At 38.6% G+C, this 11,514-nt stretch overlaps 1 protein-coding gene across 1 annotated transcript in view; it reads right to left on the reverse strand.

Moving 5' to 3' along the window:
• The window catches only part of LOC118333180 (gamma-aminobutyric acid receptor subunit alpha-2), a 32,600-nt gene that overhangs the window by 9,595 nt on the left and 11,491 nt on the right, over positions 1-11,514 (reverse strand). The window contains exons 3-6 of the mRNA XM_035668715.1: positions 9,462-9,529; positions 5,896-6,116; positions 4,582-4,664; positions 3,575-3,718 (exon numbers count right to left, since the gene is read on the reverse strand). Coding sequence (XP_035524608.1) covers positions 3,575-3,718; positions 4,582-4,664; positions 5,896-6,116; positions 9,462-9,529 — 516 coding nt within the window. The remainder of the gene's footprint in view (positions 1-3,574; positions 3,719-4,581; positions 4,665-5,895; positions 6,117-9,461; positions 9,530-11,514) is intronic.

The raw sequence follows: 11,514 nt of genomic DNA on the forward strand, positions 1-11,514 counted from the left end.
TTATTATTATTATTATTATCCATAACAATGACATTGCATTTCTACCGTAATAACTAACTATAGCATGCCATTGTTTGGCGCCATCCTCTGCGGTGTCAACTCACAGTTAACCAACCACAACCACAGCACAATCACATCTCACTGCACTGATGTGGCGGCCTATTTAAAGACATTCACATTCGCTCTGTATGCTGACGTTACTGCTGCTCCACTCCTCCCAGCCTCCACCTGCTTTGGTTCTGCTTTTTGTTTATTGCGCACCCTCGAGGGCGTTTATTTCTAAGTTAATAACCATTGGAGGGATTATTTCCTATGTATCCCTGCATGTTATTTATCACTGTGCTAAGTATTCCATTCTGCTACAATGCATTGCCACAGCAGGGAGAACCTGTTGCAGAGTTGATTTGAATTTCCATTTTTATGATAGTTCCCGACCGAATTAAATGTAAAACATGGGAAATAAACGGTAAACAACACAAGGTGGATGATAAATTTTGTCTCCTAAGCAGCCCCGACAGCTTTATTTCAAATACTGTGGAGTCACCTCAAAGGATCCACTCAAATGTTAACACAAATCTTTTTTGTTTTCCAATCCCTACAATAATCATTCCCAGGTTGAAGCATGTCCCTTTTCTTTACAGAAAACCCGAAAAAACTCTGCAGTCTGGCCTTATTCTCTGTTCAGTGGCTCCCCGTAAACATGTGTATATAATTGCAGGCTCTTATTTATAACTTAAAATGTATTGCATAGCCTTCATCAGTGATTTTCTTTCAGCCAACACATAATCACTAGTCACTCGGTGTCAGATTCCTTGTCACTCCCAGCATGTAAAAGAAAACAGCTGCCAGCCTTCATCCCTCTCTTCATCATCTCTCAACGAGAAGCCAGCTAGCCTCACAGTGTCTCAGCATTTAAATCCAGACTCAAGACACATTTATTTACCAGCTATTTCTCCTCGCTGTCTACTTCCTGTCCCCCTCATCTTCAACACACAGAAACACATATACACTCAAGTTCTGGCCCCGTTTCTTGGCCTCTGTGTTGTTTGCAATGTGTTTGTTCTATTTTTAGTCCTCATTATCTCTTTCTTTTATACTATAGCCTATTTTTCTATGTGTTTGTGTTCTTTGTTTTCTGTATTCACTTTGTGAACAATATGCTTGTTGAAAGTGTTTTATAAATACATTAAACGTGACAACTGATTGTCTTGGATACAATATATTTCTATTTCTGTTCAGACCCCTGACAGAGCCAGCAAGGCTTCAAGGCTTTATGATGGTTACTGCCATATTTCTGAGTTCATTATTATTACAATTTAGTCTAAACATATCTTTTTTTTACACAATTTCAATGAATTAACAAGAAGACTTAAAACAGGAAGAATTAATTATTCGCTAAGCCCTTCCCCTTGGCCACTGTTGCACATATGCAGTTTAAAATGATAATAAGGAGAGTTTTATTTTATCAGTTGTAGCCATAGACTGTAGGCCTATAATTAAAAAGTGGTCTCTGTGACGTCACCGATAGCTTTCTGAAGAGCCGTTGTGAAGCTCAGTGCGGCCGTTTCCAGCTGTCATCACCATCTTTGCCAGTCATGACTCCGCTGGCTCACGGCTGATCCAAAAATGGGCAAAGACATGGAGCGTGAGTCAGGCGGGCTGAAAGAAGCCGGGTTACTGAAACCAGCTGCCAGTGACGGCACCCACCTGTCACTCAAAGCGTGACTTGAAGCCTTGATATAATCTAAAGGGGTCTGTTATATAAAAAAATCCTGTGGTTGTCACGGACAAAAAAGCTTTAGAGACTACAACCACACCAGGCTGTAAACATACTTATTTATGCTGTAAAACTGGGTATTTTAATATGAGGCCTTATGGAGATACACTTTTGCAGCCAGCCTGAAGTGGCCGTTTGAGGAACTGCAGCTTTTGTTACCTCCACGTTGGCTTAATTTGCCAGCCAGGTTGTCATTTTTTATACAAGCTTTACTTTCCATACACGTTTACACTTTTCATCCCCTGCTTTTTGCTTCGAGCCAATGTCTTAAGACTCTAGACTTAAGTTAATTATCCTGTCCACTAATGAGCTTGTCACTGTTGGATTCACTTGCTAATGTCTCCTGCAGGTCCATTTGAGTGAAATGCCACATTTTCAATGCACACCGAGTTATTCACTTTCTGGGCCCAGAACATAGATTTTATTTGTCATTTCATGCACCATTGCACTTTTGAGAGACATTCCTGTGTCTTTGGGCACCAACATAAGACACTTAAATCACTGAAGAACTCAGCAGTTATTCTTTTCTCCTGGAGCTCCTCTGTTAGTGTCTCTGACAGCTACACCACACAGATGTGCTCCCTTATGTCTAGTTCTGCACCAGCATCTGTTTTTCTTGACATGCATTTAAAATCCATCCAAAGAAACTGCACTGCATTTGAATGTTTGCCCATTTTGTTCTCCTGAGTGGGGGTTTATAAAATGAAAAGGTTTATCGCAGCAGCAGCTCACCTGTCATGCTGCTTTTGGGTCTCCAGGCCGTGCTAAATGCAGATTCAATCAATCAATCAATTAATCAATCTATCAGTCAAACTAAGTTTTTATAGCACCTTTCATACTTGTTAGTGTAGTTACAAGTGCTCCACAAGTAACTGTAAAGCCAATAATAAGTCAGAAGACAGACCATAATAGAGCTAGCTTAAGCAAGACTAAAAACTAGATTAGATTAAAGAGACAAAATAAAACAAAATGAAATAAATATACAATTATTTGAATAATAATGAAATAACAGATACAATAAAATAGGATGAAACTTTACAAAACTAGTAGAATAAAATAAGTGAATAAAATAAATATTGATTCTTGATCAAAAGCCGGGCAGAAGAGGTTGGCTTTCAGTTTACGTTTAAAGATTTCTCATCTCAGATTTCACTTCCAGTTCCTCTGAGATGAACAGAATACAGAACAAAGTAGGAAATTCAAAATGCATGACTGCCAAATCCCTGTTTTGTCGAATCTTTGTCATGCAGAGGAAGCCAGAACAAATGTCTCTCTGCAGTTTTCAAGCCAAATAAAGTGAGTAACCAAAAGGCAAAACTTAGCAAGCGTTTCACAGCAAGCTACGGCCGCCTCCTGCAACATGTAGGAGGTGGACAAGTTCAACATCCACCCAAACAAGCTAAAAATCTTCACAGTTTGATTTTCACACCAAAAAACAGTTTGGAACTGAGATAATAAAGATTTTTAGGTTCCAAAAAATTAGGCAGGTCAAAGGTAAAGATCGCAGTTTTCGGGTTATTGTTTAAACAGGTTTTGTCGCTAAAGGGTGTTTTAGAAAAAGCTATTAAATATCCACAGTTTGCTGCATGCCAGCTGGGAACTATCTAGCAAAACCCAGACTATTTTAGTAGTATGACTTCATAAGTGTTTGAAAATCCAAAATCCAGGGTTTCTTTCCTATTTCTGAGACATTTTCTAAGCTGGATGAACATTTGCTGCAGAGGATGAAGAGATGGAGGAGTCATGAGGTATATTTAATTCCCTCTAGACTTCCATTAGACCTCCACAAAAGCCTACCTGTACTCGATTTGATGGTTTCTTGTCCGACCGTTTGTCCAAGCAGGTCATACTGGTTCAAGCGGGAGCTTTCTCCTTCCACCACCACAGAGTCGGAGGCATTTCGAGTCCAAGCATAAGTCACTTCTGAGATTGTGTAGGCATCTAAAAAAAGAGAAGAGGATAAACCCATAGGGAATAAATCTGGGGCAACCGCAGCTATTGATGATTTTTCGAGAAATTATTTCACTGACCCAAATGAAAAGCCCCCCACTACATTGTGTTTAATGCTGGGTTTCTAGAAAAAAAGAATACAGTAGAGAGAGAAAAATCTCTCAGTGGTTGAAGATGAAATTCATAAAACGCCAACAAGCAACTGATGCACGGTGACATTTGCCCTTTTCAATCAGTCACAGCATACACTGAATATGAAATTTGAAAGCTTGTCAGCTAACCTAAGAATGCCTGATCAAACAGAAAAACATTTTTTTCTCCCCTTTATATAAACTTATTGAAAGATTCTGCCAGTCAGGCTATGCTACATATTATTGTATTGTGAGCAAACAGCAAATGAGCAAAGAGATTAATGTGAAATTTAATGGGATATTTAATTTATGTGAGAAGTCAAGGCATTTCAGACATGACCCATCATGTACTGATGCTCTTAATAATCTCTTGTTTTTAAACCAATATCTTAAAAGCAGCTTAAAGCAAAAAACTTTCATCCAAATGTGAAGAAGCCATGGCAATAAAGTAGTGATTAAACAGATTTAAGTTCACAAAATAAAATATTTGGATGAGTCTTTTTTCCCCATATTTCCCAGAGACATTTCCACTCAGTCCTTAATCTGTCAGTTCTATATCTGTTTAATTGCTGCATATTGTGTATAACTGAGCCATGCATTCCAGCTTCACTCAGATCTTAGGCTGCTCACTTGCCAAAGAACCAGTGACGAGAAAAAAACTAAACAAAAGAAAACATTTTACTTTAAGGTCCCTCAGGCGCTATCATCATCAGAGTTACTCACAGCTGCCAAATTTTAGTGGACAGGAATGAAAGTCCATGGGGAAATCCTCCAGATGCATTGGGCACTCTGCATGCACAGTTAACCTGCATCCAATTCACAGAAAATTAAGGAGACTTCGCAAATGCATGGAAAAAGTAAACAGCACAGATTAGGTACGGTCTCAAAAAAAAAAGGAAAACTAAAAGAAAAAAAAAGCCTCATGCATTATTCAAGACGCTTCCCTTCTGTAATGCCTTGAAACAAAATCTTAACTCTAATCAGCAGAGCAAAGTAAACAAGGTACTGCAGAGACCAGCAGAAATCAAAACACTGTGTGTGTGTCTATATGGTGAGATTAGCTCTTTGATAAGAAACTGCATAGTATGCAACTGTACTATTATAAAACACTATTCAACCCCTGTGAAAAACAACTTGCAGTAGTTTATCATTCAAATTGATTTTCTTGAAATGCATGTTGACAAAAGGATGCTAAGTTACATAAAATAGGATGCGTGAAGAATACATTTGAACAAATGGGATTCTGTATGTACTGGACCTGCTTCTATGAGGCTATAAGTGTTCTGTCCAAGTCATTCCTCTTCAAGGAATAGTTCAACATTTTACTGTACAAGTTTTTTACTTTCTTGCAGAGAAGATCGATACCACTCTCATGTGTGTACGCTGAATATGAAGCTACAGCCAGAGGCTTGTTAGCTTAGTTTAGCACAAAAACAGGGTGAACATACAAAAACCAAAGTGTAAAAATGCCTAGCTGTGTTTCTTTTGCGGGGGGTTCTGTGACAGGCTGCTGACTGTAGCTTCATATTTAGCATAGAGATGAATGTCGTCTTCTCAAAGTCTCAGCAAGAAAGGAAAGTGCTGAACTATTCCTTTAAAGGTCCAGTGTGTAAGATTTACTGGCATGTAGCGGTGTAGTTGCAGACTGAAACTCGCTTTACCCTCCGCTTCAAAGTGCAAAGGAGAAACTATGGTAGCTGCGAAATGCATGAAAAACATGCAAAATGTAAACAGCCCTATCTAGAGCCAGTGTTTGGTTTGTTCCTTCTGGGGTACTATAGAAACACTGCGGTTCAACATGGCACACTCCATGGGAGGGACCCACAGCGTCTGTGGATATAAAAGGCTCATTCTAAGGTAACAGAAAGGTAATGATTACTATAATCAAGTCATTATACATTAATAAAAACATAGTTATGCATATTTTATTAATTTTTTTCTTTGCCAGAAGATCCTCCTAAATGTTACACACTGGACCTTGAAATCCATCTCAGCACATTAAACATCAATAGAACTTGCTTCTGGGACTTTAATTACCTCATTGTGTACAGCAGTGTCCCATCATCTTTGATCCTCAGCAGTTTATTAGGCATGGTCATGTTATGAGCCACAGACTTTTTCCCATTGTGGAAGAAGGTGTCCGGAGTCCAGATTTTACTTGCCATCAAGTTGTTGAGGGGCAAAATATTCATTGGTCCATGAAATTTCAACCTCTCATCCTTCCAGCTTTGCCTGAAGAAAACGTCTATGGTGTATTCCTGTGGGCAAAAAGGGTAAATGTGTGGATAAATTAAACTGTGTTATTGCTTTTATGTTTCATCCTAGTATAAACCTATTGTGACGTCTCTCATTGGTTTGTGGAATATCGTTTTGAAGCCTCGAGTTTAGCACCCTGTTGGTTTTTTAGAGCCAGTAGCAGTGACGTACTGCAAGTTGAGTTGTGCTCAATGGCTGTGCGTGGTTTCAACACACACATTCTTGTATTACAGCTAAAAAGTACACTAAAATATGTTCCTGGAATGATTTTAAGTGAGAAATAGTTAATACAGTGACATAATCTTGGTTTATAGTTGTTCAGCACTGCCTAGTTTGACAGTTTGATCTGAGTTTGGTGCTGTTTGGTGGACGGACTCACTGAGAATTGTAAACTTGTAAATTACAAGGTAGCCTAAAGCTTACCCTGCTTTATCATCTATTTTACTCTAAATGGGATCATAGTTTACAAAATGATCATGAAACTTCAAAAAGACTTGAATCTTGCAACTGAGACTATAAAATTATTAGGAATCTGTTTACTGAGCTAATAACTCAAGCAAGAAGTAGGGTCATTTCTCCATGAGCCTTTATACTATCTGACTTCTTTTTTGTAGCCTATGGAGCTGCCCCCTGCTGGCCATTAGAAAGAATGCAGGTGTAAAACAATTCCACGTTGGCTACACTTCACAGACCCAGAAGCTCTGTCCACTAATTATATAGAGTCAGTGGTATCAACTTTCCACTATATTAAAATTACTCCAATTTCTGCTGAAAAAATGTAAAATAAAACATTTTCACTGCCCTGTTTTATCTGAGCCTACAAGCAGCAGTTCTTCACAACTGACTTCACCTGCCACTTTAAAACCTGGGCACTGTCTGGCTTTCTCTAGTTGTCAAAGCTCCATCAAGGTGAGGCCGGTGCTCTCCGTGTTCCTCTCAGCTATCTGAGATGGTGTTTTCCTAAGCTGGCTCTGAGGCCAAGACAACCCCTTGACCTACAATCCCCTGTTGTCAAAATAAACCACACACAAGGAAGGATTTAGGGCAGAAAGCTCTGCGCTGTTAAATGTGTGTACGTGTGAGAGTGCGTGTGCATGTTTGTGTGATTCACACACAGCAAGTAAGAGTGAGAGGATGATAAATTCCTCCAGAGTTTTTTTTTCTTGTCACAGTTAAAAGGCCTCTGACATTTAGATCTTGAGACACCGAAACTGACCACTGACACCAAATCACCTTTTCTTTTAGGGTATAGCAGCTCTTACAGTACAAGGATAATTCTGTGTTATTACAAATTTGGCATTTGTTTTTGTAGCTGTGACATTATTATTGCTTACGATAGCATTTTATCCACTAAAGCAAATTAGATGATCACACAAATGACAAACAAGCCACAGCTTGTAGAGCTAATTAATATAATACATTTTATTTGAAGTGAAAATGAATGTACCTAAAGCATAAGCAATAATCCCTAATCACACAAGTAAACAGAGTATTGTAGATCACAGATGAAGCGGGAATTATAGGTCTATGGTATACTGTATGTGACAGATGTTTGGATATGAACTTCCCGCTGCAAATAATTCAGTAAGTCTAGCTAACCTGAGCTCGCCCTCGGGACATGGTACAGGTGGCCCGTCGACTACTTTCTATTTTAATGAAAACAAATTGATTCACACTGGAAATCCTTTTTTTTTCTTTATGCCAATTAGTAAATGTTCTAAAATGTCCCTCGACTGTCAGTTGGGAAGTTGCAAGTTCACTAACGCCTGACCTGTGCAGTCCTGCTGTGATTGGATTTGCCTTTTAAAAAAATTAAACTACATATTTGTGACCTTTTCTTAAAGATTTATGTCTTCAGTATTAACAAATGGGCTTAAGGCTGACTCCCACACACCAGATAGGGAAGTCCCAAATGATTGAGAGACAGACATTCATGTTTTTTTCATGCAGTTTACTGAACTGCATCTGATTCTTTCCTCTTCTGAGTACTTTTTATTGATGCTGCAGCGTCCCAAAATCAGCTAACTGACTTCAGTATACTTTAATGAGTGAGTATAACGTTAATATTACCAATACAAATGATGGCTATAACTATTAATCTGTTAATCTAAATTGTAATTAATAGAAATATCCTTTAAGGCATTGTGTTACTACAAAAATTGTCTGTCTCTTTTGAAGCTAGACATGGTATGTTTTTTGGTCGTACTAATTATTTTTATTTCATTCTCCAGCTCCAGCTGTCAGTAGACGTCCTATAAATCCTATAAAGCGGCGACCTCGGCAATCAGCTGAATTGCTCTACAGTATCTGAATAAATCAATCAGGTCAGAGGATAATATTTCAGACTATAACCTGAAATAAATCATGTATTTCCAGCCTTGTGTCCTATTTTGCTATACTGTAATGTTAATTTGACTTTTTAATACATAATAATAATATGATTTTTCAAATCTGAACATACATTGATAAGAATTTACCCCATGGACTTTTTAATTCTGACATATTAGTAGCTTACTTCTATGGTTATAAGCTCTAATGGCAGTGGCTTCAGTACTCAGTGATGACCTCTGCCAGTGAAATTGAAGGAGATGATGTTTTCAGCCCTTTCAGATGTTTATCTGTCTGTCCATCTGTTTGCTATATATAGTAGACTTCAGGTTTTGATTTGGCTGAAATTTAGTGGACAGATCAGATGTGGGTGGTGATCTGGATTTGGGATTTCCACCACGCGATTTGTTTTTTATTTTTCAGTCTTAAAATGATTTATTATTCTGTGCCCGAGACCTGTTCCGCACAAGTGTTGGTTTATATTAAACTGAGTACCTTCTAGTTTACATATCTTTCAGGGGCCACTGCATTGAACTCCAACATCATAACTGTTAAATCAATAGATCAATCACTTGGAAAATGGGTCTTCAACAATAGAAGGGACGCTGATGATATGATGTGAAGGTGGGCGCATGCTTCAGAATGATAAACAGGAAAGCCCAGGATAAACAAAGGAGTGACTAGAATAACAAGAGGACTTTCAATAATTTATAAGATGAAAATTGTCAGATGAATAGACATCGTGCTGTAGTGTGGAAAACTCGTCCCACTTCAGTATTGTGTTGTGCGTGCGGAGAGAGAGAGAGAGAGGGAGATGATGCAATTATGAAAGGAGGGAAAGCCATAATGAAACTAAAAATAAAGCAAAAGAAAAAGTTCCTTTTTTGTTTCTTTAGGTTTGTATGAACAAGGAAGTACAAGGCTTTCCTCTGCAGCAGTGTTGTTGTCTAAGTGTTTATTCAACAGCAAATGTGTGGGTGAATAAACACAATAAATAAATGTCAAATATCTGCTCTCACCATGTCTGTGTCTGAAACTGGTCCAAAGCTGGTGACGTAGATGTTTGTCTTCACCTCAGTTATCCTGTCTGGATAAGAGACAACAATTAGAGGCAGCAAAACACCCAAAGGGGTAAAAACAAAGTCAGGGGGCTTTTATTGTGAAGGAGTCTCAGGAAATGCAGTGTCACACAGATTAGCCCTCACAAATGTGCCTACAAAACAAGACATGGTCATTTTCAGGATCAGTTTGAAACATTGCAGAGGAAGAGAACAACAGTTTGGATTGAGGGAAGTAAAAAATGACTTTGAGCGAGTAGATTTCGGAGCCATTTGCCACTAAACCCTGCTGTTACCGTCAACCGTGTGTGTGTGTGCGCTAAATCAACTGAAATCTTAAGGATCATAACTTTTTTTCAGCAAATTCAACAGACTTTAAAAATGTGCGTATATACACACCGATCAGCTATAACTTTATGACCACTGACAGGTGAAGGAATAACAACTGATTAATCTGGTTATCTGGCTCCCTGTAAGTGTGGGTGGGATATATTAGACAGCCAGTGAACATTTTGTCCTCAAAGTTGATGTGTTAGAAGCAGGAAAAATGGGCAGTGTGAGGATTTGAGAGACTTTGACAAGGGCCAAATTGTGATGGCTAGACGACTGGGTCAGAGTATCTCCAAACCACAACAAAATCTTGTGGGGTGTTCCCGGTCTGCAAAGGGTCAGTCCCTATCAAAAGTGCTCCAAGGAAGGAAATGAACTGGAGACAGGGTCATGGGAGGCCAAGGCTCATTGATGCACGTGGGGAGTGAAGGCTGGCTCGTGTGGTCCGATCCAACAGACGAGCTACTGTAGGGCTCAAACTGCTGAAACAGTTAATGTTGGTCTGGATAGAAAGGTGTCAGAACACACATCACAGTTTGTTGGTATGGGACAGGTGCTCAGAATGTTATGGCTGATTGGTCTATATATTTATTGACACATCTTAAGTTAGCTAATGTAAGCGAAATGCTAGCCAACTAGCTAGCAAATCTATATCAATCAGCTATCAGTTGTAACTAGCTAGCGAACAATTGATGTAGATTAGCAAGCTAGTTAGCTAATTAACTACTCCTACAACTATTAAGATGTCATTATATATGTCACTTTTATCTTTTAACCATCTTCAAAATGTGGTTGTCTTTCACTATATCCTGACAGTAGTACACAAGACAAAATCAGGTTCCTCTTGCTCCTCCTAGTGCTCCTAATGGCATTTGCAAGAATCTACCGGGCCTGGACGAAAAAAAACAACAACCAGAGCTGAGAAAGATAACTGATTGTTCAGTCTCATTCCCAGAGCGTCAAATTTGGAGGCTTTAAGACCCTGGGAATGAGACTTAACAATTAACTATATTGAAGCTTCCAAAGCATCTTTATGCTGTATCTTTCTTGGCTCATCCTAGTGCTCCTATTGGCATTTGCAGGACTAAAAAAATCTACTCTTCAAGCCAACCCAAAGCGTTTTTATATCTTTCTTGGCTCTGATTGGTTGTTTTCTTTTGGGCCCGGTAGATTTTTACACAGTGAAAATTTCAGTAATAATGACAAAAGGTTATTTTTATAAAAGTTACCTACTGCAGCTTTAATAGGACCCCTAGTCATGATAAAGGATGATGTACTGTAAATGGTGTATGTTAGTGTTAATATTAGTTGATAACTAGAGTTTGGAGCTTGCTAGCCCAAGACCCACTCTGTAACACTGCCTGTGCTCTATTGGTATTTCGTTCCTGGCATTGTTTGTTGGCAGAATAATGGTCTTTGCTGACAGCTGCTTTCTATATGTAGACTCTGGAATTGATTTTTCAGCATTGACTCAAGATGAACTCAGTGTTAGATAATGAAAAAGAGGCTGGAGTGTTTATTTTCCTTCCCTCTATAATTTTAACGCTCTACTGCTCTAATAGCTTTTAAGGAGAGAATGAAAATCTTTATTTTGTGGCTGTAGTCTGACAAAACATGTGAGACACAACTATTACTTACCTAATTGTATTAAGGCAAAATTATTTTAAAAAGGAGCCAGACACCA

Source organism: Morone saxatilis, unplaced genomic scaffold (genome assembly GCF_004916995.1).
Source record: "Morone saxatilis isolate NCDOM2014 unplaced genomic scaffold, NCSU_SB_2.0 Contig22, whole genome shotgun sequence".
Lineage (NCBI taxonomy): Eukaryota > Metazoa > Chordata > Actinopteri > Moronidae > Morone > Morone saxatilis.